We start from the raw sequence: 19,234 nt of genomic DNA on the forward strand, positions 1-19,234 counted from the left end.
CTGGACCAGACTATAGCAGTGTCTATTATACACACAAACCTATTACATTTTTCAAATTAAAAATAATTCTGTCACCAATCCGCAATAGCAACATCGCTCATAGCTCTCAGTACTTTATCCTAACAGCAATGTCTACGCAAACGCAACGTTACTATTTTACGCGTTTTATTTTTGTGACCGCACACATGTCTGCTTTATGGCACTGAGTGATAAAATGCATGCCCAGGGCAAAGCCACCGTTTCTAGGACAAACATTTTATCCCACCGGACATACAGCAGACCTCTGCCAGATGACTAGAAACCACTGAAGACCCAACCTGCGGCTGAATAGCGTGTAAAAGCATAAAGTTTCCACTGTTCTCCATAATATTTACGTGGGAAACTACTCTGAACTCTGTGCGTACCGCCACGGCCGCTGTGGGTCTACTAAGATCGTATCTACGTTTTCTCTAAAACAGGATATTGTCGCTGAAAAGGCAAGTGGCCAACAATGTTTATAATTTTGTTGTAGAAAGCCATGCAATTCACATATGTTTATTTCTGATGTCTTTCAACAAAAAACTGCACAATGTGGCATATTTAGCTTACCCAGATAAAAATAATGTTATAATCTCGCACAGTACATCAATATTTATTTATTTATTTATTTATTTTTTTGCCTGAAACGTACCATAAGGGGGCGGGACTAGTCTGAGCCAGCGAACAACCTGATTGGTCAGCTGAGCTTGTCATGAGAGATTCCGGATGTCTGCTGTGGTAAGAGGAAAATTTGTTTTCTGCCCTCATTCTTGACAGCCTGTCTGCAACTGGGCTCCCGATGAAAGTTAATGTGGCAAATTACACATTTAACCCAACGTTTTGACGCCTCAGAAATCGTAAGTTTTCTTACGTGTCTTTATCTGCCTAATTTTTGTTGACCACGGTTGCTTGCATTGCTCACTGTTAAGCCAAGGCCATGAAATTGATCTGTGTGTGTGTGTGTGTGTGTGTGTGTGTCGCTTGCTAGCAGGCGGTGTTAGCTGTGTAACTATAGCCAACATTTACAGAGCTGTATCGGAATTCACAGTCAAACATCTGTGGACATTCAAAAGTAAGCTTTCTCGACGTCGTGCAAATTAGCAGAGAAGGTATCATTAGCTTCATAAGTTACTTTAGCTAGTACTACACACACGTTTGCTCCTTGGTTACTTAACAACGGTTACTTGTGTCTCTGTCGTGTATCTGTGGTGTAGCATTAGCCGAGTTGCTGGAAGTTGTAATCGGTCTTGAATTCCCAAGTCTGTCCGGCATCTTGGAGTTATAATTCTGCTCTGTAACCAGTTTTCCTCTGTCATCATGTGACCCTCTCTCTGGTCCATTATGAGTGCTCCTATTCATAAGAGTCTCAAGATGCATGCTCTCCCAGGGTTCAGCCACTGAGTTAAACTGAATGTAAAGCTGTTTGTTTGGAATTGTTTGGTTATAGTGTGTTTTTATTTGATCTCCAGTGACTGGGATGGTATCATGGAGAAAGACAATCATCAAGAAGGAGAGGCACAGGGAGTGAAGATTTGTGATCCACCCTCAGAGAGCAACCCACCTGGTGAATAAATTATATAATCTATTATTAAAGTCATTTGAATCTTTGGTGCCCATGACTTCATTTTCATCACTCATTTTATAATTTAATTTTGTTTTCATCTTAGCTGACACCTTGGCAACATCTCTCTCCCTCTTGGGCAATCACATGTTTCCTGATCCGGTGGAGAGAAACGACAGTACCACTGTTGTGAAAGAGGAGCCTGCAGATTTGCACCTGTCAGATGTTCCAGCGCAGGAACATAGTCCGGATGCAGAGCCCCTTTCTAACCAGGTAAAAAAGCTAGAGACTGAGGCAGCAGAAAACTCTGAGTGTCAGAACAATGAATCGCTCGAGACAACTGACAGAGGAACTGAGGACGCTGCCATAGACAATAACCAGAGCGATTCTGGAGAGTTTGTGGTTACAATGCTGGCCAAGGCCAAACTGGAGGAGCAAGGTATAGGTGTAAAGGGAAGGTCATCTCCCTTGTTGGAGGCAGGCACCCAGGAATCTCCTGCCTTCATGTCTCATCGTGATGAGGATGTGACAGCTGAAAGCTGGCGGCAGCACAGGAAGCATGTGTTTGTGCTAAGTGAAGCAGGCAAACCCATCTATTCCCGTTATGGCAGTGAAGAGGCTCTTTCATCCACAATGGGAGTCATGATGGCGTTGGTGTCCTTTGTCCAAAGTAGCGATAATATCATCCGCTCAGTTTATTCAGGTAAGAGCATGAGTGTGATTTTTTTTTTTTCCCCCCACATAGTTTTTTGTAATATTATTGTAAATTTCCACTGGATATTTCACAGGTGATCAGACATATTCTATTCTCTAATGTGTGTAGAAATTTTGCAGAGGACTGTGGGAAGGGGTGGTCAGTGGACTGCAGTAGCTCTGGCTTGCTATAAAGGGCAAATTAATTATTGCCAGTTGACAAAAAGTGCTGTACAATGGAGAGAAAAACGAAGAGCAAGTAGAAATTCAGGGCATTTACAGTTTTGTTTTACATTTGCTTTGTGTTTACTTGAAATACAGTGTTTTAATTTGAAAATACACTTAAAGACAAAGCCTGAAAGATGTGCAGTATTTTTGAGTGCAGAGACATTGAGCATGTAGGTGTGCTGTTAGTTGACATTCACTGGTGCTTTCAGAATCATCCTTATTTTGCCGATGTTTTCTCTTCCTTCCCTCAGAGGAGCACACTGTGGTGTTCCTACAGAAAGGGCCCCTAGTGCTTGTGTGCGTCTCCAGCAGTCGTCAGTCTGAGCAGCAGCTGCGTGGAGAGCTCCTCTACGTGTACTATCAGATTATCAGCATGCTAACGCAGGCCAGCATATCTCGCATCTTTGAACACAAGAAAAACTATGACCTGAGGAGACTCCTGGCAGGCTCAGAGAAGATCCTGGACGGCCTCCTCAACCTGGTAGATTCAGACCCCAGCTTCCTCCTCTCAGCAATACACTGCTTACCCCTAGCCTCCTCTCTCAGGGACTCTCTCAGCCAGATCCTGCAGAAAGCTATCACGCCCAATCTGGTTTTCTCCATCCTCATCGCCAAAAACCAGCTGCTCACCATTGTACAAGAGAAGACCGTCATCGAGGACACCAGACTGGAGCCTGCTGACGTCCATCTCCTGCTCAACCTCATTGGAGCTTCCTCTGCCTTTCAGGCTGGGGAGATCTGGACTCCCATCTGCCTCCCCCTCTTTAATCCTGACTGTTACTTTTATGCATACATTTCTTACCTGGACCCTCCAGAATGCACTGTTTGTTTGCTGCTGCTCTCGACAGACAAGGAGGCTTTCTACGCTGTAGCTGAGTGCAAGAGGAAGATAGAGGAGGCCATGGTGGCTCAGAACTCCCTGAGCCTCATTGCCAAAGCCCAGTCATACAGCGTGAGCCAGGTGGGCGTCTCAGACCTCAGACACTTCATGTACAAGCCGTTTGACGTTCCAGACAACTACCGCCAGCTTTCTCAGTTCACCAGGTGTGTGTTTGTGTGTTTGTGTATCTGTCACTGTCCGTGCAATTACTGAAGGGACTTGTGAGCCGTCAATTTTTATAGTTAAAAAATGAACAAAAAATAGTTATGTATTTTATGCTTTTGTAAAGTATTTTAAAATGCACTTAATGCTAGACAGTGATATTTGTCTTTCATAATATCTTTTTTTTTTTTTTTTTTTTAATTGTTTGTGATATAACATTAGCTTAGAAATATTTTACATGAAGGCCATGGCTTGTGCACCGTATAAATACCTTGTGTAAGAGGAAGCCCATCTAAAAAAAACCACAGCTTGGAGTAGTAGGTGTTTACAAATTACAGTGTCCTGTTTTTTATTGAGTACCTCAGAATAAAAGGGTTTCTGTAATAGGGCTACCACTTACAAGGGCACAGAAATTAAAAAGCACTCCACTAATCCTGCCATGTCACTACACTTATCTCTTGATGAGCTGAACTGAAAGAGTTAGGTGACCTATTACATGAGTCAGCAGCCAATCCAAACCTTGAAAATGAAATTATGCAAATAATCACAGCACTACACGTCAAATAGTAATAACAAATTTGTTTACTTATCATTAATCAGAACAATATAGCAAAAAGTTTTCTTTTCTGTCTGTAACCTTTATGCTACGTTTTGTTGCTGCATGTAGCCCAGAGATGGAGGCACCGTACAGCAGTGAAGAGGAGAAAATGAGACTGCTCGACCTTTATCGTTATATGCACAGCCGCATCCACAGCACCTCACGGCCCCTCAAGCTCATCTACCACGTCGCAGAGAGAGAAACTCTGCTAGCCTGGGTATGTAGATGTGCTTATAGATATGTACTTTACAGTTTACAGGATATACTCAGGAATCTAGCTTATTCAAAAGAAATCAGGTTATGTAGGTAACTGGACAAATTTGTCCAAATTCACTGTAAATTTATGCATACATGCAGAAGGTCAGTAATTGGATTCCTCCCCCACATTGATCTTATTACCAAGGAGGTTATGTTTTCACCCATGTCTGTTTGTTAATCGTTTAATATGAATTTGAATTTTTATCTCTGAAGTCTTGAGCACAGTCTTGCACAGCGCTAGGGTTCTAACAAATTATTATTTTCATTATCGAATAATCTGCCGATTATTTTCTCAGTTCATCGTTTTGTCTGTAAAATGTCAGATTATAGTGAAAAATGCCCTTTAAAATTTCCCATAGCCCAAGTCAATCTTAAATGTTACGTTTTGTCTGACCAACAGCCCATAGATGTTTTCGTTAATCATTATATTTTTTAATAAAATTAATCACTAATCAGTTATTTGACTAATCATGGCAGCTCTACATGGCGTAAATGTGTCTGAATTTTACTAATAGTCAAATATTCAATGGTGGAGTTATTGTAGAATCTACTTTGTTAGTTTTAGTTTAATTCAGACTTTGGATGGGATTATGTTGAACATGAGGACATATACACGCATAATCATCTCTCCTTTCATTAAACCTTCTTGCTGCCACAGCAATACTCTTCCTATCTGAATATTTCACCCTCCAAATTCGTGCTTGTAATAAGCCAATCAGAAAAACCCAGTTATGTATTTACAGAAATCAGCATTTTCCAGCAGAATCTAGCTGTGGAAATCAGGGTTCTCCAATTCCCTACCCTGATTATGGAAAGTGGGTTTCTCATTTACATGACATTTAAGAAAACAGCCTACTGGATGGCAGACTGTAACCCAGTTACTAATGTTCACGTAAACACACTGAGTCACAAATTGTTGCAGCTTCTTTTCAGATCCGCTTTGATGCGCTCACCTAAATTGTTCATTTTCCTCTCCACTGTAGGTCACAAGTAAATTTGAGCTGTACACCTGCTTCAGTCCTCTGGTGACAAAGGCCTGTGCTATTACAGCTATCACTAAGCTTCTAAGGTGGATTAAAAAGGAGGAGGACCGTCTCTTCATCAGATACCCCCCAAAGTATTCGACCACCCCAAACCCCAGCAAGAGCTCTCGAGGTGGCAAATCTGACCAGCAAGACTCCACAGATAACGGCTTCTTATCTCTTCTATAGGACTCTCTTAGTGCTACAATAGTGGCGGCTCTGCCTCATTCAACAATAGTTTGTACACTGGTTCCAAGATATTTTTGAACCCTGTTTTGTCACCTGTTGGACTTGACAGACATTGACTACTGGAATCAAACACTACATTTTACACTATTTAAAGAAGGAATGATCTCTTTGAAGCTAGTATTATTTCCTTACCTTAACACGAAAGCATGTCATCGCATCACTGCTTTCGATCAGAAACAGTCAGGGCAAAACAGCATTAGTACGTTTTAAATTGAACTGTGGTAGAATGTAATTGCAATTATATTTAAATGTTTTTATATTGTTTTATTACTGCAACAAGAGAGATTTTTTTCTTTCTTGTGTAAGTTAAGAGGAGGAGAAAAATGAACTTAAACTACCTTTCTCAAACTAGTTATCACATATAGATTTTTTTTTTCATGACACAAAAACATCCCAATGTTAAAAAACTGGATATGCAAGAATTGAAAGTATGTTGTGTTTTTGGGCTCAGCATAAACCGGAATAACAAGTGGGACTGCCAGAGCAGTGATGAGCCACCATGTGTTATGCATCGGTTGCACATCCCTGTGACAGAACTTGAAAACATGGTGTTGTTTTATATCCCATTAATGTTTCCACTCAAATTAAAACCATCAGGTTTCATTCATGTTACATTATGGGCAGAAAACAAGTAGGAAATCTCATCCTGTTACACATTATCCTTTACATAATAAACATTTTCATTGTTAGTGTTTTCATTGACAGAGGTCAAACCATGTCATCATCTACTAGGTGAAGAACAGATACTGCAGATGCTTCTTGTTGAATTATCAGTTGACACCTGATGTAGTGAGTTCAGGTACTTCTCTTTTTGGATAATAGTTTTGTAAAGATGGTCTATAAACAGTAGCCTCATCCTTGTGTCTCTGAGAAATTTTCCAAGGCTTAAGAATATGTCTATAGTATTATGAAATAAATCCAAGGTTTCACAAATGTACACTTGTCCAAGAGATGTAGTGAATAAGTTTCATTTATTATCTACCAGATGAAAAATTAGTATTAAGTAATGTTTGCTTTTGCAGGTCTGTAATTTACGTAATAATGTTCTAGGAGTTTTCCTGGTAAAATCTATTTAGTTTGGTACAATTTTTTTTTTTTTTTTTTTTTTTTTTTAATCGAGGCAGGTATCCCCTCCTACAATTTGTACAAAGTCACATAGTTCTCTCCAGGATACACCATAGGAAATTAAAACGTAAAATAAAGCGTTACCAGCATTTCATTGACACTTTTAATCACATTTCATTAATCAGTGTCGTTTGTTGTGTCCCAAATAAAGGTTCAGTCTGTCAGTCTGAACCATTTTAAGTTAAACAATATAGCCTCACAGAAATCAAAAACTCATGTGTTTGGCAGTGTCACTCAAAATCTTGTCTCAAAAAACTTCCCTTTAAACAGTCGGCAAAGTGTTAACACCAGAAATACACTTGGAGAAGCTTTAAGATAAACATGTTTAGAGTACAAGCTGTGATGTTTAACAAACACATTGTGAACACATGGCAAATACTGTACAAGGGTAATGGTATATCACTGTAATAAAAGTGTTACCTGCAATGACTCATAACAAACCAAGGCTGCTTACAAGAACTAAGTCTTGTCTATGTCTGGCTTTCTATTATTTACAACATTACAACAGCTGTTTTCATTGGTCAAACTAATGTCATATAGTACAAGTTAACAGTGGCTGATGACCCAAAAAAGTAGCTGATATACACAATATGCTCACTTGACAAGTTAAATATGACCACTTTAACTGACCAGCACACAGTGTATTATGAGATAACGTGGGAAGCTGTGAAGATTAGACTTATTGTAAATTCTGCCTTTTAAAATGGGTCAGGCAGTCAAACAGGGCTGATGTATTCAGTTTAGAAATGTGGGTGAACTTTAGCTTCTGTCTAATCTTCTTATACTTACTGATACCTTGACTTGAGGGAAATAAAGATTCTACAGTGCGATAAAACTGATCAAACAGACACAGCTCCTCCTTAAAAATTACACACATACAGTTGTTTCAAACAGCATTTATTCTTGTATGAGAAAATATTGTCTCAGGCAGATTCACCGATCTTGCAGTACATTTCAAATGACAAGATCAAAAAATCTCCCTTGCCACCAAGGAAAACAAAAAAACCTCTTGTAGGCGTCACTGCTGCCTACAGAGCTCAGGTCTTGTGCCACCTCACTTCTAGATAATATGTTCTGACATGTTGGTGAATACCATCACTATTACAAAGAGCTACGTAGCATCATACATAAATCTTTTCAATATTTTACTTTTTAAATAACACTCTCGACTGCCACAAATTATAAATTAAAATCTAAATTTGATTTTTGCATTCCTTAAATTACTTCATGTAAGCCAATATAAACATACATTTACATATTTACAAAACTATACACATGCACCTTTACTACATTTAGTTTGTATACATATATGTATATACTGTATACACACGCACACACACACACACACACACGCACACGCACACACAAGGTTTTTGCCACACATATGGCTCCAGGAGTCACCAATCCTACAAGTTTTTTTCTTTTAAAAACAGACCGATTGTGCTTTTCAAGTCATTTCAGCCAGATTTGCAAATAATTGCAAGTTTTCAGTGAGTGATTGCAGTAGACTTTGTCATAATAACCACAAAATAATCAGCTTCACCTATGTAGTGGCATCACATCTTACTAACCAAGTAGCTGCACCGGTTACTCCAACATTCTAGTATCATAATACAGTTTCACAATATGGAAAAATAAGTAAAAACCTCTCAAGTCCCACCCACAGCACATCATAGCTGGACTAAAAGTTCAAGAATGTTTGCACTTGCAGCCATTTGACCAATCATCAGTATTTCTATTCATTTGAATCCATTGTATTGTACTTCTATTGTGCTCTACAGAGCAATTGTCAGAACCTTTGAATAAAATGTGTACACACCCAAAACATATACTAGGAGACAAATGTAGGATACATTTATTTGAGGCTAAGCTTTAAATTCAGTGTCACTGCCAGCTCTAGCAAGTTTGATGATGACTTTGTTTTTGAATAATATTTCAACAGTAAGTAAAAGGCCAGACACCATGTGATTCAATGGAAGGATAATTTGAAATATACATTATTATTTTAAATTTCCAGAGTAAACAAAGAATGCAGGAGCGCTTTAGAATGACACATATGTAGTTTCAACCTTAAATGATCTCGGCAATACCATGCCTTCTTCAGCACTTAAATCTGCCTTTTAAGTTATTTCTGTATACTTGTTTGCGACCTTAACATTTATTAAGGCATCTTTAGCAGGTAAGTATACCACCTCTGCAGATTAAAACACATAAGGTACACTATAGTCTTTACTTCTAGTTTGGTGCCTTTTTGCATCCATTTGGAAAATACTGGTAATGTTAAATAAATGTTTTATTTAATATTACCAGTACCACTTGCATTTCCAAAGACAATTTTGGCTTGAAATTTAAATTTTCACCCATAAAAATATCCACTTAGTCCAGATATGATATGAACATTAAGTGGGACTTTCACTTCAATAAACACAGTGACATTTCTACGGCAATTACAATCTAAATATATTTTGAATCAAGACAATCCCTTTCACAATGAAATATTTACACTTTTCTCACTTAAGTCTCAACTCACTTTGGCCTAAAATAAAAACTTTATATGAACAAATAGCAACAGTGGTTGTGTAAAACCGTTAAAAAAAAAATTACGTGAATAAATGAACAAATTCATCTACAAAAATATGTTCAAGCACCTTTTCTCTCCATTTTAAAAACCACAGCATCGGTTCTATGCAGAAAACCTTTAAATACCATCAACTGCTGGAAATGTTGGTAATCCTTAATTTTACTTTTCCACCTTTTTCAGACCATTGATGAAGCTTCTACATATATAACCCGGCAGCCTGTTTAGATGATAAAATGTTTCAGCTAAAATTTATATAAAATTGGAGGGAGTGAAGTTAAGATTTCCTCTCACGTGGTTTAAATGTACTATGGCTCGGTCATAAGCAGTGTGTACAGACTTGCGAACACTTGGTTTCTTTCCTTCCATTAAGCGTAGTTTGTCTACAGTGTCATCCATCCCCAGTGGCAGTAGTTTGTTACGAGGGAGCCATTGCCTGAAAACCAAGAGGGACAATTTTCAGAGTGAGCAAAACTGCTCCTGATTGTTGTGAAATTCAGTGTTTGCTTTCTCCTCCTTGTCTGAATCTTACCAAGTTCTTTTGGTGTCAAAGAAGAGCACTAGGAAGAGCTTTTCGCCTTCGTCCATTTGCCTCCACTCGCCCAGTTTAAGTACCTCCACAGGAGGCACTGGAATGGGGATGCCGTTATGCAGGAGCCCTTCCTGGGGCATGTCTGGGTCAACAATCTGTAACAGTAGATTCTGTCAGTTACAGTACATTGAATCATTTTACCCTTCTGTGCGTGAACAAAAATATTTGAATCTATTCTCACCATTGCTGGGTATGAGGGATATCCTCTGCATTTGGCCCAAACTAGGTCCAGTGGTGCAAGCTCTCTCTCACTATCTAAACACAGAAGTGTAGACTTTCCTGTGAACAGGATATTCCAATATGTACAATTAATTTGTATTCATGACAGCTCTTGAGCCCAAACCTAAAACTCAACTGGTCATGAAAACACTAAACTTTTGGTGTATAATCTTGCATTACACATCCAATAAGCACACAAAGACAGTGCCATTTCACTGTATTTTGATTGCCCTCTCTTGATACACACCAGACCCAGAGATGTCTCCATTCTCACTGCTAGGGACTTTGGCCAATGCAGGTTTACCCCGACTACGTTTGGGTGGGGAGACACTACGGATGTAAACAAGAGGAGAAAAAAAAAAAACAAGAGAGGTGGCTGAGTTTTTAACCTGCAAAAGCACATTTTTGTGTCAAGTTGTGAACACAACATTGATTATCACTTTTTAAGTTTTTATGACACTCAAACTAGTTAGAAAACAGTTGATTATTGACACATCCAGCAGATACAAAGCAACAGTAGCATTCATTTGGAGTCATGTCAATTATGAGTGAGGTGAGAGTGACCTAAAACAATTAAGTTGTGGACAAGACACTAAAGCTGAAACTCTGAAACTTAATAAAGCTCTGTAGATCTGCAGTCAGGTGATCATTTTCTGCAGTGTGATTCACTATTAATATAAAAATATTGATTGCAGCAGCTGAGGTACAATTTATTACGAAGGAAAAGCTAAAACTCAATACCAACAGAGATTATGAATATCTGCATACTCACTTTAATGTTTGGTCGTCATCATCATGGTCTGCAGAGGTGTGCTTTCCATTTGCGAGACCTAGCACAAACACAAATAAATTCATGACAGATATCCACTTTATGAATCTCAAGAGTCGGTCTCAGAATTTAAGTGAGCCATTTTGTCCATACCTGCTTCTCTGGGTGGTGGAGGGACTTTGTCTGTGTCACTTTCTGAGCTGAGGCCTCTGGACCTCAGGTGGTGCGAGGAAGGAGAGGGAGGTGCAGGGGAGGCATTTGGAGTGGGAGGCAAGGTGGTAATGCTGGTCACACTGGGTGAATTTGGACTAGCAGGGGTGCTCTCCAACCCATTGGTTTTACTTTCAGACGTTTTCCCATTCTGTTGTGGTGGGGACTTGTTTTTTGCCATTCTTGCCCCATTTTTAGCTTTCTTAAACAGAACAGACGTACGACGACCAACCCCAGCCAAAGGCAGAGTTGGGGGTGTTCCCAGTGGTGTAACCTCATGAACAGCCTCTGGTTGTGAAGATGGTGTTTCACCGACTTCAGCCTCATCTTCACCTTGGCTTTTGCTCCCACTGCGGGATGATCTCTGGCGCTTGTAGGAGCGCCCTGGAGACCTCCTGCCTCCGGTCACAATACCCAGGACAGGAGGCTCAAGAGGAGCATCTCCTGGCAGTGGTGATGACACTGGGCAAGTAAGCTCTAACACAGGTGGAGAGTCATCTGCATCAAAGAGAAATTTATTTCAAGATCATAAATACAGCTGAAATAATTAAATAATTAATAATTAATCTCCAAAAATCCACTGGTTGCAGGCTCTACAATGTAATGATTTGCTGCATGTCTCTGTTTTATATCACTGTAAACTGAATGTTTGGGGTTTTCCTAGACCACATTGGACTCACTTCTTCACTATTTCACGTTGTAGACAATGATTCATCTATTAATCGTAAACAACGGTAACGGTAATAATTGTCAGCTGCAGCAGTAATCATAAGTCATTTATAACTGTGCAGTGCAGCCAAACTGCATTTAAGTAAAGTATCTAAATTATAAAGAGTAAAAATAATTTTACCTGGCCCAGAGGTGGACACTGCAGTCAAAGGTCCATTATCCACTATATTTGCCTTCTCTGTTTTCTTTTCCTTCTCCTCTTCCTCCTCATCCTGCTCCTCTTCCTCCTCTTCTTCCTCTTCCTCTTCTTTTCCTTCATCCTCCATGTCATTACCATTCACAGACTGAGTGTTTTGCTGCTTCTGCTGGTTCATCTTCTGTCTGAGAGTGTTGATCTCCCGGCGCAGAAGCCTTATGCGTTTGGTTCGGCCACCACTGGTGCGCATGGATGTAACCATGTCCAGTTTATCCAGTAAGGCCTTCAGCTGCTCGTCTGTTGTTAAGTGCAGTCTGTTCTCTGGGTCCAGCAGAGAATCGACTGAGGAAGAAAAGGGCATGAGAATAGTTAAGGCATGTGGGTTATGTTCATCAAGAAATAGCTAGATCTCATTCTCAACTCACCATCATCCCACGTACAGTGGTAGAAGCCATGTTTGTTTGGAGCCTCTGGGAGATGCATGCCCGTGTTGGGGTCCAGGCCAATACTTTGAGACTGCCTGTGGGCATGGCGGAGGACGGCTCCACCCACCTCCCGCAGCTGTAAAGCTGCCTTGTGAAACATGGTGTCCTTGGAGTTGTACTTGAGGCAGTTGGAAATCATGAGGTTAAAGTCCTTCTCTATGTCTGTGATGGAGCAGTAGGCATGTCCCTCCAGTTTGGTACGCATGGTGGAGAAGTCCATGGGTTGGGAAATAAACTCCAAGTAATCTGGGACCTCAGTGAATCATTATAATCAGAAAATTAGCTGAGGCATCATAAAGCCAGAGTAAATATGCTGCTGACTGAAAACTGTGTATTTAAGAAGATTGTTTTCAAACTGCACCAACCTCTGACAGATTGACAGGCTGAGAGAAGATTTTGGCCGTGTCCTTCTCTTGCAGTTGGTCCAAGGTGGATCGGAGAAGCATCAGTGCTGGGGTCAACTTCAACTCAAGAGCAGCCTGCTGAATTTTCATCTGGAGAGAGATGACGTAAACACACAGGGTAGAGGAGAGGAAATACAAGGTCACTCTTTAAAGGTTCAAATGAATCAGGAATGCTGAAGAGAACAGAGTTTACTGCTGCTCTAACAGACATGTTCGTAAATGGCAATACTAATAGGAGTATTATTAAAATACCTTTAATAATTATAGCTTGTCTGATACCTCACACTTCCTCTATAACGCACCTGTTCTCTCTTTAGCCTCTCTCGCTTGCGGATCAGCTCCACCAAAAGTCTGGCTCTCTCAAGGTCTTGCCTCAACTTTTGCCAATATCGAAGCTCCTCTCTTGCAGCAGACAGCTTCTCATCAGGCTCCCTCTGGACACAAGGGAACAAATACAAAGAGATCAGATTTCTGATTCAGCTTTAAAATCCATCCTAATTAACATTGTATTTTATCATCTTAACCACTCTGGATGAATCTTTTTTTTTACCTGCACTTGAGGGTCAAAACAGCTTAAGTCATCCCCTGGCATTATGTGAGTGAGTGAGCAAGCAATAGCTTGAAACCAGCATCTATAACTTTTTACACGCTGTTGCCTTCTGCTACAGCGAGAGGTCTGCAGCAAAGGTGACAGAGCAGTGAAGGCTTGCGTGGAAGCCTGCCATCTATCTGAATCAGCTATTGCAAAGTGTGATGTCTGGGCTTATGCTTGATTTCAGTGTGTGAGAATACAAACATGGTGTGACTGACTGTTCTGAACAGACTTTATTGGTTCTCTGAATCCCTCACTTTCTAGCGAATGTTATTGTAAATGTGCTGGTTTCTATATTTCATAATACTCAACCACACAGATGGATGTATAAATTAATTCTGGATACCAGTTTTAAACAAGTCTGAGTAATGGGCACAGTTAAAGTGTTAAAATACGACAGACCTACAAGACCTAAAATGCTGATGGATTCCATTTTCACTAATTCAAAGCCATTTTCTGTGATATGCCATGTGATTGCAAAACTATGAACACGACAGAACTATGTATTTAATATTAAATAAAAAAAAATAATAATAATAATATTAAAATATATAGTTCATATTAAATTAAATTTTATGTAAAAAAAACATATTTTTTAACATATGTACTGTCCATAATCTCTCTGCTCACCTGCTCTGCTGTCCTATGGGCCTGTAGATGGGAATGAAGTCGGCGTATTAAAGGCATCCCATTTCGTGATTGACGTTTCAGTAACCAGTAATTATGAAGCCTTTGCATGAACTGATTTTTTCTCTGGACTTCAGCTCCTGTGCAGATCTTGTTTAGCCTGTGGAGATGTAAAAGTTATACATTAAAACCTATGTGATAATACCGTTGGTCATAATAACACAACTGACTTGACATAAGGTGATTTAAAATAACAATAATTGTCTATAAAAATATGTTTACAGACACTTGATTAACTGCACTGGGTCAAAACCAAATTACATAAGAGACGTGTTTCCTATTGATCAGTGGAAGAATAAATAACCTCTTTTACACTGCAGTGAAATTAACTGGACATGCTGGGTTATGTAAATTCCAACAATATTCAAATGTCAAACCTGTGAGACGGGATCTGAGGCACAAGCAGCACAGGCACATTTGAGCGACGTGTTGACCCACCAGACCCTTTTGTATTCTTCTTTTTCTGGCCTTTGGCAGCCTTCTTGTTTGGTGGCGAGGGGGGGCTTTGAGTATATGACCTTTGACCCCGGTTCCCTCTGCCCCCCACCAGTCTTCCTTCAACTGACTCATCTCCCGACCCGTCGCGCCGAAAGCCAACAGGGGAATGATGCTCACAGAAAGCAGTCTTCTTCACAGAGAAGGTGGTACCGTTGACACCCGTCTCACGGACCGGATCTATCTTCATAAAAAGGCCGGCCTTCTGGGCACAGGTGACATGAAAGGCCCTGTAACAGTTCGCTTTGTGGCACTGAATGGATGCTCCTCTGCCTTTCTGCTTACACAGGTAGCAGGTGAGCTTCCAGCGAGCAGGAGGGATGTTCTTGACCCCCTCAACAGGCTCCAAAAACACTGTGTTGGCAAAGCACACCTCCGGGATCCATATGGCACAGACAACATGAGCCCAGCGTCCATCACTTGTCTGTTTGAAGGCACCTCCTCGGTTGGGACAGAGCACACAGTCTACAGGACGGGAGGGGGACTGCAGGCAGCAGCGGCACAGCCACTGGCCCTCAGGTACGTAGGGCACACCATAACACTCCTGGTGGACGGCCAGGTTGCAGATGTCACAGAACAGGATGACATTACTGTTGAGACATTCGTCATCCAGGCAGACGCAGCAGAAAGCATCCTCATCGACTGCGCTCTGGGACAGAGCCTGGCTACGGGACTCCAGGATGGACTCCCTCTCCAGACGATCAATCAGCAGCTCAAAAGTGTCTGGAGACACAGAGGCATGACCGTCAGACACCCTCTTCTGGTTCACCATCTCCAGCCAGGCCAGGTCCTCCTCATCCATGTCATACTCAGCCACACTGTCCTGTTCCTCCCCTGACTTTTCTATGTAGCGGTAGTACGCTGCAGGGAGAGGAGGCGCCTCTGAAGGGCAAACTGAACTCAGCACCCGGAAGGTGGGCTCAGGCAGAGGGCTTTGGTTGGATGGGTGCTGGAGGGAATTAGTAGCATCTGTGTGCTGCTGGGAGCCAGACCGTTGGTTCTGATGAGATGTATTTTTACCACTCCTCCTGCTTTTACTGTTTGATGGTTTCCTACTCGATCTGGTTTTACTCTGCGTTTGCTCACTGTTCTCCTTGTTGCTGTTGCACTCAGCAATGTCCTGAGCCATCATCTCGTCCTCGGTTATGACCGGCAGAGGATCTGTGATGTTAATCCGATGGAGCCTTCCATCCAGGTCCACTTCCACTATTTTCTGTGCCTGAGCGTATGTTAAAGTCTCCCTGGAAGGAGAGAGCTGCAGTCTGTAGGGCGAGGGGGGCCGCAGCTGGCCAGATGATCCCCTGCCCCTTCCTCTCCCTCTGCCTCGACCCCTACCCATGTTGAGTCCGCAAACAACTGTCTCACATTCCCACCTCCTCACCTTCCGCATGGGAGTTTACACCAGCTCCCTAACAGATGAAGAGAAAAAAAATGTTTTGCTGTGATTTAAGTTACTGTGTGAACACCAATTCCTACTTTGTTCCATTACTGCAAGATATTTACAGAAGCAGTTGAAAGCTGTGGTAAATATAAAAGCTCGGACAGAAACAATCTTTGTAGTGAGTATCACATGTTGTTTAAATGTGAGACTGCAAGCAATGAGAATATTGGGAAAAAGGTATTTGTACTGCAAGTCCTATTTAGACAATCCGTCTTGTGTGTTTTAAAAATTACTTTGGAATAACAGTATAACAGATAAGCCAAATGTTATATCTAATTTAGGGACCTTTTTGCAGATGTTTTTTTTTTGTATTTTTGGTAAAGTAATCCTTGATGCACTCTTGTTGAGTGCTATTGTTTTGCCATTACTCTATTGTTTGTTTGTACTCCCTACCATGTAATCACGACATTGAGTCAATAAAACCTGAGATCTGAATCTGAATATGCTGCTATTTTGATATCTGCTATCAAACCACTGCTGCCACCCAAAGTAAATGTTGAATTTCAAATTAACAATCATTTTCAGTTTCAAGATGTCAATTGGAAACCTAACAGCACTACTATTTATCCACTATATATTTTGTTACTCTGACATTCATCTGTCCAGTATGAACCACTGTATGACTGTGGCTAACAATGTGTGTTTGTGTGGACATCGATTTGGGCAATGCTCCCTCCTATCACACCATGGTTGTTTATTACTTTATTTTTACCTCCTTGCTGGTCAATGTTCAGTGCATACTTTCTTGATAAAAATGCTACTCAGGTAAGAAGCTGAAAACCACTGTAAACATGTTATAATCTAGTAATTATAAAATGTTTCCTATATTCATTAATAATTAATAAATAGGTTACAAATTTGCATTATATTTTGCCCTCAAAGCTGGTTTTATATTCCTCTGTGTGCCTAAAATGAATTTCTTCTTATCCTGATTTATCATATTTCTGATTTAGCAATATTGATAAGATTTGTTTACTTGTTTTATTCCTGGGCACAAAGGGGTCAACTCTGGTGCCGCTGTAATAAAAACACAGCATGTTACCTCAAGTACTCCTGCTGCACAAACACAACCACAGCAACTTGCACTGCCTGCATACATGCAGCTCAGCTCTCTCTTCATTGGTCCAATCGGGAGTCTGTAACACTGTCATATTTCTCTCAGCCCAATGACATGGCAGCATCCTCTATTTTTTCCTTGTTGCTGTGCGTAGTTCGGTTGAAGAGCGCTAAATACCAACCCGAGTATCTAACATCTGTCAGCCATTTTAGGCGCACAACAGTAGAGACAACATTTGTATTGCAAGTTGATTAGCAGCCCAATTATACATGCCAAAACAACCAGAAAACAGATGCACTGTATGCACCGTGCCTAAATGCATAAATTAATTGCATGTATACATTAGATCACGGCAGTGCCAAGGTGCAACGTTTCGGGTATCGCTTTGTACTCCAGACCCCTGCAAAAAGATTGTCTCTTGCTGGTGCGACAACGTTACTCGGTCGGACGGGACACACAGAAGTCGTGTAACAAAACGGCAGAATTTCTAAGCAACACAGAAAATACTGAAAATACCAGAGTCGTTTACCTTGTAAATCGTCCCCTGCAGTGCGAGTGCCAAACAGAATTACTGCACCTAGCTAAATGTCAGCTAGTGACAAGACTACAACCAAGGCGGACATGCTAGCCGTTAGCTTAGCTAGCCGGTAATTTCAGGAGCGACAGCGTCATCTTCAGCACTTCACTTCTCCGCCGTGACTTCGGTCAAACACACAAACTCGACCCGGTGTCATAGCTGTGCTTTAAACCTTTCAAACTATGCTAGTTAGCAACTTGGGGGCAGTAAAATCCCGAAGATATCAAATTAATGTACCTTGGATGAGGCTAAATATTCAGTCAAGATGGCTTGAAAAATACGCCCCTTTGGAAAAAACCACCTCAGCCAATCGCTGGTCGCCGCCTCACCTCGCACTCAACGCGCACCGAGCTCTGGTTGGTCAAGCTGAGGAACTGAATTCATCGAACTCAGTCTGAAGCTCATCACAGAAAGAAGCGATGAGAAAAACAACGACACAGATATTCCGCGCCTTATGGCTACATCTTCATTTTTCCCCAGACCCCATATTGTACCTGTTACACACCTGCTATTTCTAGGGAAGCATGTGAAATAAGCTTGTAATTTAATAATAAATACATAATAAAGAAATTGTGTATATTTCTAATACAAACTGTAGGTTTGTAGGTTAGGGATTGACACAGCCATAGAAACGCTGTTCCTGTTATACTGTTGGTAAATCTTATTTCCCAAAACCAAGATCTAAAACATTTCAATTCAGATTGCAGGAACTGCAGCTAAATATTATTCCCATTACTGATTAATGTGCTGATTGATATCTCTACTAACTGGTCAATTGTTTTGTCTAAGCTATGTCAGAAAAAATGCCTATTATAACTTCCCAGAACCGAAAGTGATGAATTCAAATTGTTTGTCAGATCAACAGTCCTAAACCCAAAGACATTCGGTTTGCTATCATAGGTGTATATAACATTATCATAATAGTTGATTCATTTTCTATTGGTCAACTAATCAATCAGTGGACTCCAGCTCTTGTCCACATACTAGCTTTTCTGAAGCTTGTTATGGTATCACAGTCTTCACCAGTGGATGGAGTTTGCCCAGTTGTCATAATGCTGGATCTGTTGGATCTGTATCAGCCCAGTCGCTGCTATTTTTTAAGCCACAGCACTTTGGCAAAGCAATTCCAACTAAAGCTTTTAGCTTTTTCTGGAGCTTTCAACAAATTAATGAACTATCATGAATTCATTTTTAAGACAGCACACATAAAAAAAATCTAAAAATTGCTGCGGATGAAATTGCAACGGCTCCTAAACTCACATGACAGCAGATCCACCTGTGTGCAAATTCTGCCAATGAAGACTGTGATATTTCTGAAAGCTTGCAAATGGCCCTTGAGTCAGTCTGTTTTTATCAAACATTAGGCTCCGGTTTCAAAGTCTTGCTCACACTTTTTTCTAATTTATATTGGGTTGGCCTAATATCAATCGGACTATATTTTGAGTCTAAAATAGCTGTTTAAAATAGCC

The 19,234-nt window shown here is 40.6% G+C and overlaps 2 protein-coding genes across 5 annotated transcripts; one reads left to right on the forward strand and one right to left on the reverse strand.

The window, feature by feature from the left end:
• The first annotated feature begins 329 nt into the window (after positions 1–329).
• mon1bb (MON1 secretory trafficking family member Bb) lies at positions 330–6,901 on the forward strand. 2 transcript variants are annotated; one of them, XM_071494311.1, is made up of 7 exons: positions 330–476; positions 677–756; positions 1,488–1,582; positions 1,686–2,282; positions 2,752–3,544; positions 4,210–4,357; positions 5,382–6,901. In XM_071494311.1, the coding sequence occupies exons 2-7, from the start codon at positions 731–733 to the stop codon at positions 5,607–5,609; spliced, it is 1,887 nt and encodes a 628-aa protein (XP_071350412.1). In that variant the 5' UTR covers positions 330–476; positions 677–730; the 3' UTR covers positions 5,610–6,901. The 2 variants fall into 2 exon arrangements, with proteins under 2 accessions (XP_071350412.1, XP_071350413.1); XM_071494312.1 differs by lacking the exon at positions 330–476 and having other exon boundaries at positions 739–875; positions 5,382–6,619.
• Positions 6,902–7,674: 773 nt separating this feature from the next.
• Positions 7,675–18,052, reverse strand: brpf3a (bromodomain and PHD finger containing, 3a). Of its 3 annotated transcripts, none has more exons than XM_071494310.1 (13): positions 17,718–18,052; positions 14,573–16,099; positions 14,139–14,295; positions 13,219–13,350; positions 12,878–13,006; positions 12,453–12,765; positions 12,013–12,369; positions 11,106–11,660; positions 10,956–11,013; positions 10,431–10,513; positions 10,146–10,243; positions 9,905–10,059; positions 7,675–9,808 (listed from the first exon to the last, which is right to left on the reverse strand). In XM_071494310.1, exons 2-13 carry the CDS (start codon positions 16,078–16,080, stop codon positions 9,625–9,627), a joined length of 3,729 nt encoding a protein of 1,242 aa, XP_071350411.1. In that variant the 5' UTR covers positions 16,081–16,099; positions 17,718–18,052; the 3' UTR covers positions 7,675–9,624. The 3 variants fall into 3 exon arrangements, with proteins under 3 accessions (XP_071350411.1, XP_071350409.1, XP_071350410.1); XM_071494308.1 differs by having other exon boundaries at positions 9,488–9,808; positions 12,468–12,765; positions 17,718–17,856; XM_071494309.1 differs by having other exon boundaries at positions 9,488–9,808; positions 10,146–10,219; positions 17,718–17,856.
• Between the last annotated feature and the right edge of the window lie 1,182 nt (positions 18,053–19,234).

This window comes from Trachinotus anak, unplaced genomic scaffold (genome assembly GCF_046630095.1).
Source record: "Trachinotus anak isolate AG129_WGS33_773 ecotype Australia unplaced genomic scaffold, CSIRO_AGI_Tana_v1 ptg000013l, whole genome shotgun sequence".
Taxonomy (NCBI): Eukaryota; Metazoa; Chordata; class Actinopteri; order Carangiformes; family Carangidae; genus Trachinotus; species Trachinotus anak.

Coding starts and splice junctions, on each gene's coding strand:
- mon1bb (XM_071494311.1), top strand. CDS start 731: ATGAGAGATTCCGGATGTCTGCTGTG. Junction 2,283..2,751: donor CATCCGCTCAGTTTATTCAG/GTAAGAGCATGA, acceptor TCCTTCCCTCAG/AGGAGCACACTGTGGTGTTC. Junction 4,358..5,381: donor GAGAAACTCTGCTAGCCTGG/GTATGTAGATGT, acceptor TCTCCACTGTAG/GTCACAAGTAAATTTGAGCT.
- brpf3a (XM_071494310.1), bottom strand. CDS start 16,080: ATGCGGAAGGTGAGGAGGTGGGAATGTGAGACAGTTGTTTGCGGACTC. Junction 12,370..12,452: donor CCACTGTACGTGGGATGATG/GTGAGTTGAGAA, acceptor TTTCTTCCTCAG/TCGATTCTCTGCTGGACCCA. Junction 10,244..10,430: donor TGGAGACATCTCTGGGTCTG/GTGTGTATCAAG, acceptor TCCTGTTCACAG/GAAAGTCTACACTTCTGTGT.